Below are 19,689 nucleotides of genomic sequence, written 5' to 3' on the forward strand. Positions count from 1 at the left end.
AGCATCGCCCTGCAGGTAAAAGGTGTGGGCTACAGCTGCATCACCAGAATCTCTCTCCACCTGGGTGCCTTGGTGCCCTAGCCTCTTTTTTCCCCTCTCCACATTCTCACTCTGTATTTTTGGCTGGTCTGGAGCTCACTGTGCAGACCAATCCTCCTGCGTGTCTCCCAGGTGCTAAGATTACAGGTGTGTGTCCCCACAACTGTCCTCATACTGTTCTTAAGGATGAGAAACCATAGAGAAAGGCATTGCTTGAAAATTAGATAAAAAATAGAAGAGAAGGCAGAGGCAGGTCAAAGCTAGTTAAGTAACTTAGTCCTCTAGTTGCCCTATTTCTCCCGTGTGTGTGTGTGGGGGGGGGAAGGGGTTGGAGGATGAGAGTGTGTTGCCTAGTGATTTGACCAGACAAAAATCACTGATTGGGAAATTGTCCTGGTAAGCTAGGACACTTGTAGAAAATATGTGGATTTTGACTGGCTAGTCCAGGTGACCTGATTTTAGTTAGAGCATTTTAAGTTTCCCGTGGGTATGCTATTGACTCTTATGTGCGTCTTCTTTGCGACTACCCGCTTTGCCCAACTAAAACGAAAGATTAGTGTGATAAAGCGGGTGTCTTACCCTGGCTGTCTAGGGAGTGTCTAGTATTTTTGTGATTGAGTTTGGTGTTTCATTTAACCACTAACAATGGAACAAATGCACAGTGCTGGGAGAGTGCTCTTAGAGAAAATCATTCAACATTTGAAAAGGTCTGATGCTGTTAAGGAAAGAAAGCAGTTGAGCAGATTGACGTTGGGAAGGGGGTGGTTAGTCCCTGAAGAAATGATGTGATCTGTAAAGGATGTCAGGTAAGTACATTACTAAACCTCCTGAAGACACAAGAAGAAATGTGTTCTCTATTTCTTCCCTTTCCTCGAGCCCCAGTGGGTTAGTGTAAAGGACTAACTAGCAATTATTCACAGGGACAGGGCTTTTAAACAGCATTATGGGCTGAGTTATATATATGAACAGAAATCTATTTGACTTGTGGTTCTGGAGGCCAGGAATTCTGAGATTGTGGGATGGCTTCTAATGAGAGCCTTTGACTCCTTAAGTCTGAGCTTGTTCCTTATGTCATTTCTGAAATGGGGGCATTATACATGCTGCTTAATAAAAGGCTGTCTCAGCACCAGGGAAATATACACTAAGTCTCTACATGGAAGCTTTGAAGGACTCATAAGAGCAGCAGTAGAGAAAGAGGGGACAGCATAGCAGGTGCAGGATGTGGACATAGAGGAAGGGGACGGCATAGCAGGTGCAGGATGTGGACATAGAGGAAGGGGACGGCATAGCAGGTGCAGGTGTGGACATAGAGGAAGGAGACATCATGGCAGGTGCAGGATGTGGACATAGAGAAAGAGGACGGCATAGCAGGTGCAGGTGTGGACATAGAGGAAAGGGACATGGCATAGCAGGTGCAGGATGTGGACATAGAGGAAGAGGATGGCATAGCAGGTGCAGGATGTGGACATAGAGGAAGAGGACAGCATAGCAGGTGCAGGATGTGGACATAGGGGAAGGGGACAGCATAGCAGGTGCAGGATGTGGACATAGAGGAAGAGGACGGCATAGCAGGTGCAGGATGTGTACATAGAGGAAGGGACACGGCATAGCAGGTGCAGGTGTGGACATAGAGGAAGGGGACGGCATAGCAGGTGCAGGATGTGGACATAGAGGAAGAGGACAGCATAGCAGGTGCAGGATGTGGACATAGGGGAAGGGGACAGCATAGCAGGTGCAGGATGTGGACATAGAGGAAGAGGACGGCATAGCAGGTGCAGGATGTGTACATAGAGGAAGGGACACGGCATAGCAGGTGCAGGATGTGGACATAGAGGAAGGGGACGGCATAGCAGGTGCAGGATGTGGACATAGAGGAAGGGACATGGCATAGCAGGTGCAGGATGTGGACATAGAGGAAGGGGGACAGCATAGCAGGTGCAGGTGTGGACATAGAGGAAGAGGACAGCATAGCAGGTGCAGGATGTGGACATAGAGGAAGAGGACGGCATAGCAGGTGCAGGATGTGGACATAGAGGAAGAGGACGGCATAGCAGGTGCAGGATGTGGACATAGGAGAAGGGACACGGCATAGCAGGTGCAGGTTGTGGACATAGAGGAAGGGGACAGCATAGCAGGTGCAGGATGTGGACATAGAGGAAGAGGACAGCATAGCAGGTGCAGGATGTGGACATAGAGGAAGGGGACGGCATAGCAGGTGCAGGATGTGGACATAGAGGAATGGGACAGCATAGCAGGTGCAGGATGTGGACATAGAGGAAGGGGACGGCATAGCAGGTGTAGGATATGGATATAGTTTTGGGGAAGAAAAACAATTGGAGAAGTCGAGAAAGAATGTTAGATCTTGTTTTATCAGAGAAGACTAGTCTGTGACAAGTGACAAAGTATGGAACTTTGGAATGAAGGGAGAAGCCAGAGCTGGGAAGGAGGTTGGTAGAGGTGCAGACAAGGAACTCTTGCCTCAGAGTCTCTCCTCCCTCTGTTGATTGGAAGTAACTCCTGGTCACCTCTGTTGATGCCTGGAGGCTTCTTCTGTGTAGAGCTCTAGGGCCGCATGTCCAGGCATGTGAACAGTAGCCACCACAGCAGGGTCCTGTGCTGCTAGGCCTTGGGGCAGCCATGTGGAGCCTATTGGATTTGGGCAGAAGTCCTGCTGAAAGCAGGATGTCTCTAGATTGTTAGGAGATGAGAAGCAGTAATCACAAGGGAACTTCCGTCTTTGAAGAAAAAGTGCATTTAAGTCAGGCGATGTGTGGAGCTTGGAGTATTTTGAAGTAAAAATGAAGTTCAGTAGCAGAATGGAAATAGATTTTAAACTTTGAAGGCAGCAGAACAAATCATGGGGAAAGGAAATTTGGTTAATCTTACAGAAGACAGGCAGTAGAGACCTTGCAGATAGGAAGCCCGCAAGTATGAATATAAGTACGATCATGGTTAATGCAGACAGTCCCCGTTTGTTAGACACAGAGCATCACGGGAAGCAGCAGGGGCTTCTTACGTTGTCGATGAGCCGCAGGTGGCCTATGGGTCTCTCTGGTTGCTTCCTTGGGTTGAAAGGGAGGCTTGTGCCACTCTTAATTTGAGCTCAGAAAACAAAAATCTGTTCTTTTGCAGCAATATCAGTAAGTCATAAAAGCATTAGGGTTTTTGAGAGCTAAATAACTTTCTATACTTTTGACACCTGGGACACTTGTCTTCCTTTTTAGAGTGAGCCTAGGGTAGGTGTCCCTGCGAGAGTGCTGTTCTCACAAGTTTGGGGCAGCCTTGCTCAGGGGACCCTTGAGCTACTGTACCTTGTGTTCTTGAATAAATGAAAGGCCGTCTGACGAGGGGGCTTTGACATGAGAGCTGTTTGTAATCATTCATGCAGGGTTTCTGCCTAGTTTTTATACATGAGTAGCATGTTTTTGAGGTCTTAGATATGAATGATCCTGTTTTGTCACAGCCTTACTTTCCCGTCTGTGTTTTTTAGTTGTTTTCTCAGTGACTTTTAAAAACTGTTTTAGGTCCTATGGCCGAGCTCCAAAGATGATTCACCTGGAATCCAACTTTGTTCAGTTCAAAGAGGAGCTGCTGCCCAAAGAAGGGAACAAAGCCCTGCTCACCTTCCCCTTCCTCCACATCTACTGGACCGAGTGCTGCGTGAGTACTGGCTGGGGCAGAAAGCCTGTCTGAGAGGAAGCGTGACCTCATGATCTGGTGTGTGGGACTGTGTTCTCTTGGTGTTATGTTGTCCTGGTTCCTCAGACAGGTGGTATTGTCCCTGTGTTCCTGCTTCACCTAACTGTGGCTCTCCTGGGGATTCCCTGAGTATAGCATGGTTCTGACTGTGAGCCCTGGTAGCTGTGGTTTTAATCAGCTTGAGCTTGTTCACCTTGTGTTGTCATGTTCTTTCTTCCCCACCAGGACTTGCTCCACTTGGTAGGCCCCATTCTTTACTCTGCTTGGCACTGTAGCTTTCACGTGTGTTTTGTAATTGCGTATTCACAAGCTCAGATAGGATTCTCTTGCTCATGAACTAAGGGGAAGTTCTGAGGGTTATTTCTTCCGGTCTAAGTAATAAAATAAGCACTTAGCAGTGTGTGAATACAGAAGTCATTTCCTCTGGGATTCCAGCCTGCTCTTGAGGCTGCAGCAGTGTTTTGTAACTTGAATAGAACAGGACCCTGGAGGCCTGTGCCTGGGCTTAGCATGTGCTAGGCTAGTGGAACACTGAGATGCATCTCAACCCAAGTGCATTACCTTTTTCTTTTTTTCTGGGATTGTGAGTGGGGCTTCATTGCATGTGTTTTCATTTTTGTGTGTAGGAATCCTGTTGATTTTTATTCATATTGACCTTGGTGACCTCTTTGATTGTATGCATTAGTTTATTGATAACTTTTTTGGACCCTTCAGTTCTAACTGGTAGAATTGTTTCTCTGTTGAGAGGTCATGGGGACCTCTGCCTCAGCCTGACCTTCTTGGGATGTCCCTAGCTTCTCTCTGTTGGTAGGACTAGGACACATGCTTCTGTGAAGGAAACAGCATCTACTCCCATTTTTCTCAAGACTTTATACTAGTTTACACTAGGAATATAAGTTGATTTTCCTAAAAGCCTTTCCCCTCAATTTCCTGTGTATGTACAAGTACTTGGAGCTCTAGGCATGTTTCTCCTATCAAAACAGACCTGGAGTCCTGGTATGGGTTGCTCCTGCTCAACCTGACACTGGAGAATGCTCACTGGAGTCCTTGGGACTCTCTGCCCTCTGTTCTCTAGTCACACAAGGTTGCTCTGTAACTTCTGGTTTGTGCTGTCTTTATGAGGCTTAAGTACTGATACATTTATTTTTGTGTTTGTTTTGCCTGCTTGTATGTATGTATGTATTTATGTATGTGTACCACATGTATGTTTGGTGCCCACAGAGGGCTGAAGAGAGCATTGGGTTCCTTGGAATTGAATTAAGGATGGTTGTAAGCTGCCATGTGGGTTCTGGGGAACCAGCTTGGGTCTTCTAGAAGAATAGCAAATGTTCTTAACCTCTGAGCCATCTCTCTAGGCCCTCAATATAATCTTTGAGTCATAAAAAAATTGGGAGTTTCCGTTTATGGTCTCTTTCTGAGACCATTTATGTTGCATTGGAGCTGCTGGCTGTACAGTGTGTGGGTGTTGTGTGTGAGACTGAGGCAGTATCTTCCTGTGAGACCTCCCTTGAAAGCTTCCTGGATTCCATGAGATTGGTCTGTTTCAGCCATTTGTTAATTTTGATAGACTATGCTTTGCTTAGAAGTTGCTCATCTTGGTTAAGTTTTAAATTGTTTCCATTAAATTGCACCAAGTGGTCTATTCTGACCTGGGTGCCTGGGTCTTAGTTCTTACTTTGTGTGTCTATGCTTTCTTTCCTTGATTAGTTAGTTTGTCAGAGATCCACAAATTCAATTTTTTAGCCTGATTTACTGTTAGTCTGTTTTCTACCCAATTAATTTCTGCTTTCGTTTTTATATAGTTTGTTCTTCTGTTTATTTTTAGTCTAAAATGTATGAATTTTTATTCTTAAATTTTTATTAATAACAGATCTTTATTTAACATTGCAAACTTTACTCTGGTTGCCACTTTAAATACATCTTAGTGTCTTATTTTTCAGACATGGTCATCATTATTATTATTGTGGTAGTTATTTTTGTGAGGGGTTGGTATTGGGCTTCATATGCTACAGGCAAGTGTTATACCATTGAGCTATCTTCGCCAAACCAAGAATTTTCTGTTTGTATTCATTCTTCTATAGCCTGTTGTTGTTGTTGTTGTTGTTGTTCTTCTTCTTCTTCTTCTTCTTCCTCTTCTTCCTCCTCCTCTTCCTCTTCTTCCTCCTTCTCCTCCTCTTCCTTCTCTTCCTCCTTTCTTTTCTTTCCTTTTCTTTAAGACAGAGTCTCACTGTGTGTTACCCTGGCTGGCCTGAAAGTTGCTGTGTAGACTAAGCTGGCCTTGAACTCACCTGCCTCTGTCTCCGGAGGCAAGGATTAAAGGTGTGGGGCATCCACACCTAGCTTTTTCTAGGTTGACCTCAGTTTCTAGAAACAGTTAACTTTGGTAATTTGATTGATTGCATTGTGTTCCCAAAGACTTGTTCATACTATTTCTGCTTTGTGTCACTTCATTTTCCTCTGTGACTCCGTTTGCAGATTGTGGTGGTAAAATGTGGGTCCTAATAGTTGTCTTTGTCCGTGTGCTGCAGAGCCCCTTGTGTTGTGGCTTGTGTCCTGGCGGCCTGTCTTTACGTGCTCTAGTAATGGCATGTTTCAGATCGCTGACATCCTCCTGCAAACTATCTTTCTGCAGATGGGAATGTGGGTTGAGGGCTAGACATCCAATCTTCTTGTCTATATGGGCAGCAAATTGGCAGGGCACCATTTCCTAATAGTCTCCCCCTTTCATGTTCTGTGTACACACACCACTGTGCGTACTTTGGCTCTGTTGGCTGTTGTCTGCTATGGGGCAATCAAGCTTTTCTTACCTATTGTATAGTCTGTTCTTTTGAAGTAATCCTTTGCTGACACATTTTAGTATGTCAAGTGTGTAAGATGTATTTTCTGAAGATGGTTATTCTGATATGCCCTGTTCCGCATATTCTTCTCTGTGTGCCCAGAGACTTTTCTCTGTTGAGAGGCTGGGTCTTTTATATATATCATCTAGTTCAGCTTGCTTGGGCTGTGATTGTTAAAGCAGTCTATACTATCTGCTGGCCAGACCCCAGTCACTGTGCTGTGAGAAAGCTTGTGCTCTCAGAAGGCTATGAGGAGGGACCCAGGCCATTAGAGATCCACCCAGTGTGGGTCTTCCAACCTTAAAACATGCAGCTGCCCCACCTCATTTTCTGTTTGCACATCTATGGGCACAGTAGTATTAGAAGTTGTTGCCATTTGGAGTAGTTTTTACCCAGCGGTAGCTGGAAATGCAATTCAAGAGACAGGAAGAAGGAAAAGAAAGTGGGGGAGGAGAGGAGACATGGGCGTTTTGATTGAAATTGTCTTGTTTAGTTCATTATTGATTAAGAAAAATTTTAATCGTGGTAAGTTTTCTTGAACTTAGGAGCTAAAAACAGAAGAGCTTTTTGGTGGGTCAGTAAAATCAGCGTGGGTCTATATCAGTATTAAGAGAGCTGAAAATCCAAAGAGCCCTGGAATGAGACAGTGAGGGGGAACTGTTAAAGGAGAGGGGAGGGCCTGTAGAGATGGTTCAGCAATTAAGAGCACTGGTTGCCCATCCAGATCCCAGCACCAACAATGTGGCTCATAACTATCTGTAACTTCAGTGCTAGGGGACCTAACACTCTCTTCTGACCTCTGTGAGTACCAGACACATATATAGTGCACAGGCAAACACGCAGGCAAAACACCCATTCAATCACATAAAATAAAAAATAAATTGTATACATTTAAAAGGAGTATGTGTAGTTAAACAATAGTTGTTTCTAAAAGTGTTAACTCAAAATTTTGAATTGTGGTATCTTTTGTTGTTGTTGAACCCAAGGCATATGCTGAACAAGGGCTTCACCAAAGCCAGCCCCAGTCCTTGAATCTTGGTTTTAGTTTTCTAAGTGTAAATGGAATTTTAAGTATGGTACATAGGAGCACTAGAGACGAACAACCAACAAGAGGAATTCTGTGCTGTGGCTCCTTGGCTTCGTTGGGGAGGGGTGCTTTATCTGACCACTTGGGTTAGTCCTGGGAGAGAGAAGTAGAACTGAGTTTGAGAGGAGCAGCTTCTGTGAGCTGGGGCAGCTTGAGGGAGCTTGTTTTTATGTCAAGAAGTCAAGGGGCGTGAGGTTGGATCAGGACCCTAGAGCTCCTAGAGGCTGCAGGGCAGCTGTCAGGAGGCTAGGCTCCTGGCTGACCCATGACTGTGTCAGCCTTATGGGGCTTAGGCACAGAACCCTGACCAAAGCTCCTTTTCACTCACGGACAGTGTCACTCGGGTGACCTCAGCTCTTCAGCCTGTGTGCTGTATCTCATGCCTTTGGGTGCCAGAATGTACTGGGGCTGGGACAGGTGTGAAACTGAGCATGGCACTTTAGGCTCAGGCCTCTGGGCTTTTCTCCATTCCAGTTTACCCCCTGGCTGCCCCGATGTTTTAACATGCTGTGACTAGTGTCTTTTTGTTATTGATATCCCATGCATTGGAGAGCTTGCCTTCACTGTGACTTATTTATTTATTTTTAGGATACTGAAGTGTACAAAGCTACGGTAAAAGATGACCTCACCAAGTGGCAGAATGTTCTGAAAGCGCATAGCTCTGTGGACTGGTTAATAGTGGTAGTTGAAAATGATGCCAAGAAGAAAAACAAAACCAACATCCTTCCTCGAACTTCTATTGTGGACAAAATAAGAAATGACTTTTGTAATAAACAGAGTGACAGGTAAGCGTGTCTTGCATTTTACCCTTTTTGGTTAATGTCAGTGATAACCATTGACTCAACCAGTCTAGAAAACTACAGAGGGGTGCTGGACACCACTCCCAGCCCCTCCATCCTCTGCAGTTCCTGGCCTAGCAGATCTTCTCTAAGTGTGCAGCCTAAGGAGAGAGGCTTCTGGGCTAAGTTGTCCTGGGGAAGATCAGTCCTTGAATAGTGTAGAGTTCCCTAAACAGCTTTTCAGCTGTGGGACACACATTTCTCTGTTTATAGTCCACTTGTTAAAAATTCCTGGAAGGAAGTTGCAGAACACCAGCTTCATCCCTTCGTTACAGTGGCTTACTGCCCATCTGTGCCTGCTCGAACTTCTCTCTCCCTCGCACTGCTGTGCCCAGTTGGTCAGCTGGCTCTGTGCTGACTCGTGTGCTGATAGCCGGGTCTCACAGATTTGCACTGAGCCTGGACTCTGTCCTGGTGCTACAGGTTGTCATTTCCATGGTCACTACCTCCAGTGGAGTGTTCCCATGCTGCAAGAACCTATAAGAGTATAGCCAGCCTGCTTTGGGAGCCTGAGGGAGGTGTGCTGGGGTTGGGGATGAGCCAGGAGGTACAGGCAGGCTACATGAAGTAAGTGGGAAAGCAACCTAGGGCAGAGCATTTTCTGTGTGTCTTTAGAGCGTTGTCATTCTGTGCAACATTGATGGCTGCTGTTGTCACCTTAGTATATTGTGAGTTCTCTGCCCCGTTATTGCTGCTAGTCAGTACATTATAATGTATTACATTAATAAGCCATATGTTATTTCTAGACACCTCAAAGACTGTTGGGCTCTTGTTTGCTTACTGTTATTCTAGACAACATTGTATGTGTCTTTCCAGCTTAGATACTATGAATGTCCTTAACTACTTCCTTAGGATAAACACCTTAAAGGGAAATTGTGTGGCTGTAGGTTCTGTGCATTCTTCAAGCCTTTGGCAAATACTGCTAAGTCAGATGCTGACTCAGTGATTGTTTGAGATGGTGGTAGCATCAGTGTATGAGGCCCTCCGTGGAGCTCCTCCTCCCATGTGCCCTGCTAGCAGCGGCTCCACTGCTCTGTGCTCTGGGAAACACTGATGGTCTCCTGATGAGACTTCATTCCTTGCATAGTAGCTGTGCTGGGCCCTACCTTTCTGATTCATGCAAGCAGATGACGACCTAGAGACCGTGGGAGTTGAAAGACCTACCAAGGAAGGAGTAAGGGAATGATAGTGTGATGCAGCGTAGTAAGGGAATGATAGTGTGATGCAGCGTGGGGACTGCTGGGTAGGTAGGTAGCTGCGGGCTGGTAGAGGAAAGCCTGCCTCAAGAGTGGTGTTGTAGGTTCCTTCCCTGCAGTGTGGAGAGTATAGGAAACTGTGCTGCTGCTCAACAAGGGTGTTGGCGACTGCAGCTCCTGTTGACAGGTGATCTCAGGTGGGGCTGGCCCTGCCTTCTGCCCTTCTGGGAGGGATCAGTGCCTACTGAGTGGGTTATGGAACGGCTGACTTTTCTGTGCTGCCTCACCTTCTTTGGTGGTTCCATGGAAGCTGCTGTCCCTGAGGGGATGTGCTGGAATAGAGTTGGTTCGTTTTGCTGTTTGCTAGCAACTGAATAAGATTTTTCTTAAGGAAAACTGTTGATGCCCATTAAGATTTTAAAATCGTTTCTGAGTTTAGGTTTATTTGTGTCATGGGCACAGTCTCCTTGCAGTTAAATCGCATCACACCTCTCTGTCATCTGTCTTAATGTTGTCCTACAGAGTCATGGTGTGGTGGTAGAAGCAGATCTACGGGAGGGCTAGGGCTCGCTGCAGGGGTCTCCCAGGATGTACTTCAGTGACCAGTGGAGTGGGTTCTGTGTAGAAGAGACGGCAAGTGAAGAAGAGAGTGCTGAGGGAGGAGGAGGGCATGACATCTTCAGTAACCCAGGCTGGCGTGAGGGGAGGTGAAGCCCGGTGCTGCAGTTGGACTGTGGTTCTCCCATCCTGAGTTGAGGGCATTAGGAGCTGGTAGAGTTTGTGAGGCGTATGAGAACGAGGATTGGGAACTGAGGGTGCTGTGGCTTCTGTGTCACAACCATCCTGCAGGGGCCATTCCTCTTCAGTCCCACTCTGACTCCATTCCTGCAGACTCACAGTGCTTCCTGCACAGGCAGCAGCGCCCTGTTCTGGCCCCTCCCTGAGGGCTCTCACTGATGGCAGAAGAAAAGCAGGAGAGGCTCTGGGGAGTTTTGGAAGGAGGCTCAGCTGAGCCAGTGTGTTGTCCCAAGGTTTTCCCAGCCTGCCCTTCGTGTCTTTGCAGGTGTGTTGTGCTCTCTGACCCCTTGAAAGACTCTTCTCGAACTCAGGAATCCTGGAATGCCTTCCTGACCAAACTCAGGACGTTGCTGCTCATGTCTTTTACCAAAAACCTTGGCAAGTTTGAGGATGACATGCGGACCTTGAGGGAGAAGAGAACAGAGCCAGGCTGGAGCTTCTGTGAATACTTCATGGTTCAGGTACTGGCCTCTCCTGACGGCGGGAGGCAGCTCTCAGGCTAGTTCCTACTGGCTTTCAGAGCCAGCTGTGGAGCCCAGAGTGGTGTTTCCATTGTAAGCAGATGACCGTGAGTTCTGTGGGTCTCCTGCTGCCTCACAGCTCAACACTGCCCCACCTCATTGAACTCATCTTTGTTTTTTTTTGGACACAGGGGCTTCTAAAGTCTGCCGTGAGTTAGGCAGAGGCGCCCAGCATTGGAGAATGACTGATATGGGTGTGCTGGTTCACTGTTGTCCAGACACTGGGGTTTAGGGTGTTTTCTGGGAGCATCCCTAGCTCCAGGCTCCAGTAAAGGATTGTGTTAAGCCAGTTCTTTACTGGAATTCACCAAATTATTTAGGCTTTTGAATTGTTGTTTGCAATCAGCCTTTTGTTTTTGAAGGGGAAAATTCTTGGGTTCCATGTGATGTGGAGCTGTAGTAGTGCGGGCACAGGACCCTTGCTCTTAGGATTCTCTGCTTTTCCCCCATCTTTTGACTGGGAAAGCATAAGCATCATGTTTAGATATCAGCCATGCATTCATTGTTGAGGAAATGGCATATTTTGAATAAATAGAAGACCCGTCCTGATTAGAAATTGGATTTTCTTATTCTGAAGCATCTAAGGTTGTTAGGAAGGTTTAGCACAGGTCAGGAGATTTGAGTGTGCTTATGTCATATATGTGTGTGTGTATATATATATATTATTTATTTATTTATTTATTTATTTATTTATTTATTGGTTTTTCAAAGCAGGATTTCTCTGTGTTGCTTTGGAGCCTGTCCTGGAACTCACTTTGTTGGCCAGACTGGCCTTGAACTCACAGAGATCCACCTGCTTCTGCCTTCCAAGTGCTGGGATTAAAGGCGTGGGACACCACCATCCAGCTCTATATGATTGTAGACACCTTTCTAATGGCTCTGTCTCCTCACTTTTGAAGCTTATTAAGCTTAGTCTAGGAATTCCAGATAAGGAAGGGGAATGACTAGATGAAGACAAATTGCCAGAATTAGGATAGAGGTCAGTTTGAACCATACATGATGGGATGGGTGGATGGATGGATAAATACATGGTTAGATGGACTGGGGAGGCAAGTGGATGGATGGGTGGGAGGATGGATATACAGATGCATAGGTGTGTGGATAGATAGATGAAAGAATGGGTAGAAGAGTGGGTGGACTGATGGATGAAGATACAGGGGCTGAAGAGATGGCTCAGCAGTTAAGCACACTAGCTGCAGAGGATCTGGGTTTGATTTTCAGCATCAGCATGACAGCTCACAACTGTTTATAAGTCCACCTCCAAGGGGTAACTGACACCTACACCTCCTTCTAGCCTCCTTGGTCATTGCACACACATGGTACACAGACATACATGTAAGCAAAACATCCATATACATAAAGTAAGAGTTAGGTGCATGAATGAATTTCATGAAATTCAAGTCAGAGCTGTGTAGTTAATAGTTTAGTACAAACAGTGATTTCAGAATTTGAGAATGGTTCTGCAGTTACATGAGGTGTCAGTGTGGCGGGAAACTGACGAAGAATTCTGTACAAACCATCGTTTTCTTTGCAACAGATTTTTATAAATCTGAAAGTAGTTCACATTAAAAGTAAGAGAGCAACCATGGAGGGAATGAGGAAAGAGCCCAACCTATGCCATTGTGAAAGAAACCTGCACAGGGCTTTGCTGCATGCTGCTGCCTAGATCAGCTTCCTGGAGTAGCCTGTTTCCACACAGGCCATGAAAGGGATGGCCAGCTCTACAGCTTGAGGGGATGAAAAGGTTATGGATGTTGCTTATTAAGTGTGGATGTGCTTTACACTGCTGTATAGGTAAGCTGGTGCATGCCAGCCAGGCATGTAATCCTAGTATTAGAGAGGTTGGAGGTAGAAAGATCACACGTTTGAAGCTAACCTGGGCCAAATAGTGAAAACCTGTCTTGAAAGAAAAATCTAATACCACAATTGAAAAGGATTAACTTCTTGTTCAGCCTAAAAAGCACTTGACAAAAAAGAAAAGAAAAGAAGGAAAGGAAGGGAAGGAAAGGAAAAGAAGGAAAGAAGTCGGGAGAATCCTGCAGTGTCTGTGAGACACTGTCTAGCAGTGTTTTCAGAGGCAGCAAGACACAGAACTGGAGGGGTCCTCAGCTTCAAAGGTCACGCTAGCTGTTTTCCTGCAGCTTCCCTCTGGGTTACAGGTAACAGCTGAATGCACAACCTCGTTACTGTGCCAGGAGTGTGTTGGATTTGCAGACAGGAATTTAATCCTCATACAGAGGGAATAATTCCACTATCCAGGTAAGGAACCAGATGAGGAACCCAAGGCCCAGGCTTCTGGTCAGCCCAGCTGCAGCTGGAAGGGCTGATGAGGTTGGAGTCTGGATCTGAAGTGGGCTGTGGGTTCCATCTGTGTTCCTGATCCCTTTCCCTTGAGTGCCCTGTGGTGCTCCAGGCTGTAAGAACAGTGATTGCGGCCACATGGAGTGGATCTGAGTGCTTCAGTGTGGATTTACACAGATGTGTTTGACCCTCTGACTTTTCCTTTACAGTAAGGCAAATTACAGTAATTACGATGATAGAAATTGGAGTCAGGGTGGGGGGAGAGGAACTTGGCCCCTGGCCATCCCTGTTGGTTGTTTCATTCAACAAATACTAAGCAGCTGTTTGTGCTGCACACACCAGCGCCAAGGTGATGTTCACATATCACTTTCATGAATCTACTGTAAACTGGTCAGAGTGGAGAAGGACGGCACCAGGGGTCAGAAGTGCTAGGGCCTCAAGCACAAGTCTGAACAGGAGACACAAACATCTAGGGAGAGGCCAAAAAATAAGCTGTGTGGAGATTAGTAGGAAGCTCAAGAGAAGAGGCAGCTGTGGACCTGGAAGAGCGAGAGGCTGGGTTATGATGTAACTCGGGTAATGGGTACCACTGTGACCAGCTATGTCCAGTGCTGTTGGAAGGCTAGACCTGGTCTTGGCTTTTCCTTCTCCCTTGTGTTCTCCATCCTCCTATGTGAGTGAGGGCTGATGTGCTATAGAGGCTTTGTGATCCTAGATAGCACTGTTGCTCTCCATGGCTGATGTGGCTTCAGGAACTGACTGGTGTTTTTGGTGACAGGAGGAGCTTGCCTTTGTCTTTGAGATGCTGCAGCAGTTTGAAGATGCCCTGGTACAGTACGACGAGCTGGATGCCCTGTTCTCACAGTATGTGGTCAACTTTGGAGCTGGGGGTGAGTAGATGCTTCAACCACTAAGCCATTGCTCAACAGTTCCCCTACTTTTCATTCAGCTAGTCTGTTTGTCCTGTAATTAATCATTTGCTGTTATTTATGCAAATTATAAGGGGTACTCTCATTCCTGTTGGAAATAAAATAGATAATTAAGAATTACTCATTGTCACTTTTTGAGGAATCTCAAGTAGTAAAAGCACTTACAAAGCTCCTTTCAGGTTACATAGTTCTAAGGAGAGTAGATGTCCTTCTCTGTGGCCCTCAGCGTTCCTTCTGTGAGCTTACTGTGACACTATCCCAGGAGCACCATTGATCTGTCAAACATTTAAGTAGTTCTAAATTCTTTTAAAATTACAAAATTACGCCGGGCGGTGGTGGCGCACGCCTTTAATCCCAGCACTCGGGAGGCAGAGGCAGGCGGATCTCTGTGAGTTCAAGGCCAGCCTGGTCTACAAGAGCTAGTTCCAGGACAGGAACCAAAAGCTACGGAGAAACCCTGTCTCGAAAAATCAAAAAAAAAAAAAAAAAAAAAAGAAACAAAATTACAAAATTACCACAATGGAAACACATAGAAAGCAGTTGAAAGCCGGGGAGAAAGACAGTAGGTAAAGGGCTTGCACTCTTTCATACACACACTCGGTGAAACACAAGGACTTGACTTCGAATCCCCACAACTCATCTGAAAGCTGAGTGTGCTGGTGTGTGCTTGCAGTCCGATGGCAGGGGCTCACTGGTCAGCCACTCTTCCATTCAGCAAGCTTGGGATTCGGGGGTGTGGGGTATCCTGCCCTAAAAAATGAGAGAGCGATTGAAGATAACCAACACTGATCTCTGGCCTCCACATGCACATATGTGCATACATACAAACAGGTATACACATATACACACAAATAAAAGAACTGGCTGGGTGGTGCTGGTGCATGCCTTTAATTCCAGTGCTTAGGAGGCAGAAGCAGGCAGATCGGAATTTAAGGCCAGCCAGGGCTACACAGAGAAGCCCTGTCTTGCAAAAAACAAGTAATCAAAAAAAAATTTGATAATAGTAATAAATAAAATAAGTCATCCTGTTTTCATTGTTTATTTAGATAGAGACAGTAATATATGTTGAGACTCTTAGAAAAAAGATTTTTTAAAATTTACCCATATGTGCATATATGCCTCTGTGTATACGCACATGTACATGCAGGTACCTAAGAAAGCCAGACAAAGGCATTGGATCCCCTGGAGCTAGAGTTACAGTAATTGTGAACTAACCTGATCTGGGTGCTGGGAACTTCACTCGGGTCCTCTGCAAGAACAGCAAGCACTCTTAACCACGTAGCTATCTCTTCAGTCCCTTGTTGAGACATTTTTCTCTTTCTTTCTTGTTTGCACTGTCATGGCATCTCTCCAAAGACCCAATCAAATGCCCAGCTCTTTTTGTTAAAGGATGCACAGTATTTGAGCTATCTCCTAAGCGTAGGTGCAGATGTCCCCTGGGTTGTTTTCTCCTTGCCCTCCCAATCCCCAGGCAAAGCTAGACATGTTTTTAAGAACCTTATCATTGTGTCTGAAGGAAGCAGTGATGTCTAGGGACTGTAGCAACAGGTGAGAACCTGCGGAATGATGAAGTACTAGGACAGTCAGCTTACCTGGGCCTGTCGTAGTTCTGAGATGGGTCTCAAAGTGTCGCTAATTGACCCCTAGTCCAGACCAATCCTTATATAATAGTTTGGATGCCTTACTCTGCTAATATCTAGATACCAGTCTATAACCAAAGTAAAACATTTGCTAATTAAACTAGAGGAACTGTTTCTCACATTTATTTTTTTAAAGATTTATTTTTTATGTGTATTGTTGTTTTGCCTATATGTATGTATGTGTATATCTATATATCTATATATATCTATATCTGTGTGAGGATGCCAGGTTCTCCAGAACTGGAGTTACAGGCAGTTGTGAGCTGCCATGCCGGTGTTGGTAATTGAACCCATGTCCTTTGAAAGAGCAGCCAATGATCTTAACTGATGAGCCATCTCTCCAGCCCTCTCACATTTATTTTTCTAATACATATCCATGTAATATATACACTTCTTTTCAATATAAAATTGTTCTTATACTTCTCAAAATTTCTTTGTTTTTTCTCAATTAAAAAAAAAGCTGGGCCGTGGTGGAGTATGCCTTTAATCCCAGCACTCAGGAGGCAGAGGCATGTGGAGCTCTGTGAGTTCAAAGCCAGCCTGGTCTACAGAATGAGTTCTATCTAGAACAGGCTCCAAAGCTACACAGAGAAATCTTGCCCTGCAAAATCTTAATTAATTAAGTAATGTGGGACAGTTTAAAATCTAAAAATAAGCCCAGGCCAAGTTTTGTAGTGGAATGAAAGGATTGCCTCATCATGGACTTCTGGAGTACCTCTGGACGCAGTTAGGAGCAGTGCAGAATCCTGCTCTCGTGGGGTGGCCTTTTGAACATGAGTGAGATCAGCTCCATTTGCAGCAGGAGTAGTCATGGACATAGAAGGGATTTGAGAAAAGGGATGTCTGAGACCACCCCTCTTGGGAAGTGTCATTTGCCCAGAGGCCTAAATAGAACATGACAGTGACCATAAATTCTGACAAAGCGAACTGCCTGTGTGGTATCACCAGGCTTGATGCAGCAGGTCCACTTAGGTGATCACAGTGGGTGTGGTCAGGGAGGCTACAAGCTGGGTTGACACGTCAGCTGTTGAATGATGTCAGTTACCAGGTTGAGCATGGAGTGGCTGTGAGGTCAAATCATACAGATGAAATGAGTTAGTATAGATTCTTTTTTATGTAATGATTTATTTGTATTTTATGTACATTGGTGTTTTGCCTGCATGTATGCCTGTGTGAGGGTGTTGGATCCTCTGGAACTGGAGTTACCGACAGGTGTGAGCTGCCGTATGGGTGCTGGGATTTGAACCTGGGTCCTCTAGAAGAGCAGCAGTTTCTCTTAACCATGGAGCCATCTCTCCAGCACCATAGATTTTTGTTTTAAGATCATATTTAGTATCAAGGCTATAATTTAGATCTGGGGACCTTGCTGGGAAGCTGACAGGAATTGCTTTTCCCCTGGTTGCTGCACCCTCTTCCCTGTCCTTCCTTCTGTCCTCCAGTACCTCCCCTCAAGGAGCTGGTAGGAGGAGCTATGAAGTGAGTAAGGTAAGCGTAGATGCCCCCAGCTCTACGGCTTGTGAACATCAAGGTGACTGCCTTACTCATTGTATATCTACACAGGACCTCTTGGGCATGGTAGGATGCTATGTACTCTGTTCAACCACCAATGCTGTGATCCAAATGGGTGTACTTACAGGAGCCACCCCATCCCAAAGCACTAGGTGATTGGTGGGGCACGGGAGTGGTAGCTGGTCGGAAAGCTGCCTGCTCCTGTATGTTACCTGGTAGTCTGGGCAGGAACTTTAGTTAGGTGAAGTGCCTGCAAGTCAGCATCTTTCATGGTGTGTGTTTGTTTAGATGGTGCCAACTGGCTGACTTTTTTCTGCCAGCCGGTGAAGAGCTGGAATGGACTGGTGCTCCGTAAGCCCATAGACATGGAGAAGCGTGAGTTGATACAGAGGCAAGAAGCCACACTGCTGGACCTGCGAAGCTACCTTTTCTCCCGCCAGTGCACCTTGCTCCTCTTCCTACAGCGGCCTTGGGAGGTGGCTCAGCGTGCCCTGGAGCTGCTGCACAGCTGTGTGCAGGAGCTGAAGCTCCTAGAAGTGAGTTGGCTCCTCTCCCCACTTACCCTGGGAAGTGTTGGGCCTAATGAGTATGTGAGGAAGCCAATGAGTGGCAGGAAGGGGTTGAATTGTTACGTGAAGTGATATAAAGTATCTTAATTCTTTTGAGAGTAATTCACCTGAGGGGTACTGATCTCTTCACTGCCTGGAGCCACGCATACTTCAGTAAGATGGTGTTTCAGAGGCCTCTTTGCCCGGAAACTTCACATGTGCATACATAGGATGTCAGATCCACATTTCTCAGTTGAAACCTCCAAAGTGTCTTACCCAGAGCCATAGGGTATTGTTAGATAACCTTCATCATCCATGCCCAGGGGCTTGTCATCCCATGACCTGCTGCAGGCTTCCCAAGGGATCATCCTTGTAAGGCCCAGAGAGTCTGTGGAGAGCCGTGTCAGCCACATCCCCTTGCTGTGAACAGCTGACTGAATCAGCTCAGAGGAAATGGCCCACGGCTCTAGAGGTTTTCAGCTTAGAGGAAATGGCCCACGGCTCTAGAGGTTTTCAGCTTAGAGGAAATGGCCCACGGCTCTAGAGGTTTTCAGCCCTACATAATAAGGAGAGTGTCTGATGGAGGCTCCTCCCATCTCAGCGGATGAGGAAACAGAACAAGCCAGAACCAGGGGCCAGTTAATAACCTTCAAGAGTTTGCCCGAGAGCCCTCCTCCACCAGCTAGACCCCATCTGCTAAAGGTAACACAGCTACCAGCTGGAGGCTAGTTCAATAATGAGCCTGTGGGAGACACTTCAGGTTCAAGAAATAGATATAAATTTGCTCTGTTCACTAAAATATTGGTAGGGCAGTATTTCATAATACAATAACTTTGTTTTATACCCTACAATACTAAATGAGAGGCCCAACATGTCTTTGAAATAATCTTAAAAGCTTTATGCACGTTGTGGTCATATGTGAGGAGAGTACGTGTTTGTGGTTGTGCCTATTGCTCTCCACCTTATTTCTTTAAGGCAGAGTCTCTTAGGGCTGGAGCCATGATGGCTCAGCAGTTAAAAGTGCTGGCTGTTCTTCCAGAAGATATAAGTGTGATTCTCAGCATTCACACATCCGCTCTTAACCATCTATAACTCTAGTCTCAAGAGATCCAGTGCCCTCTTCTGGCCTCGTTGGGCACCAGGCACAGACGTGGTGTATAGATATACATATTTCACATAAAATACAATTGAAAGAATTTTGCTGCACTGGAAACCCAATGTTTTGGCTAGGGTGACTGGTTAGTGAGCTCCCAGGATCTATCTGTCTCTGCCCTCCACCCTCCATCACTGAGCTTATGTATGTGCAGCCATGCCTGGCTTTTTATGTGGGTACTGGGGTTTGAATTCAGAGGGAATACTCTTACCTATTAAGGCATCTCCATGGTACCCCCTCTTTTTCTTTTTAATCCAATTATTTTTACCAAGTTATTTTTCTTTTATGTAATCAAGTAAGTAGGAGAACTAGTTCTCTACAGTGACACCTATGATGATACTTGGTGGGGAACCCTGCTCTAGTGGGTCTCTGTGCTCTCCTCTCCAGGGTCTTTCGTTCTCCAGCGTGTACAGGGGAATGGTCTGTTCACTTAGGCTCACAGACTTGCAGCCTGTCGTGATAATGCCTCCCCGCTCACCCTAGTGTGGGAGGTGGGGATGCTGCCATCCCAAGGGGCATGCTCTTGTGGGTTCTAGTGCTGATCCCTTAGCGTGCCTGCTTCTGATGGAAGCCGTGTAACCGTGAAGGGAGCT

At 45.9% G+C, this 19,689-nt stretch overlaps 1 protein-coding gene across 1 annotated transcript in view; it reads left to right on the forward strand.

Moving 5' to 3' along the window:
* Positions 1-19,689, forward strand: part of Trappc10 (trafficking protein particle complex subunit 10) — a 64,017-nt gene that overhangs the window by 16,858 nt on the left and 27,470 nt on the right. Inside the window, exons 3-7 of the mRNA XM_041634702.1 lie at positions 3,564-3,699; positions 8,251-8,447; positions 10,761-10,956; positions 14,096-14,207; positions 17,684-17,931. Of these exons, the coding sequence (XP_041490636.1) occupies positions 3,564-3,699; positions 8,251-8,447; positions 10,761-10,956; positions 14,096-14,207; positions 17,684-17,931 (889 nt within the window). The remainder of the gene's footprint in view (positions 1-3,563; positions 3,700-8,250; positions 8,448-10,760; positions 10,957-14,095; positions 14,208-17,683; positions 17,932-19,689) is intronic.

The sequence above is a fragment of the Microtus oregoni genome, unplaced genomic scaffold, assembly GCF_018167655.1.
Source record: "Microtus oregoni isolate MIOR12 unplaced genomic scaffold, Mior012 000046F_ref0000063, whole genome shotgun sequence".
NCBI lineage: Eukaryota > Metazoa > Chordata > Mammalia > Rodentia > Cricetidae > Microtus > Microtus oregoni.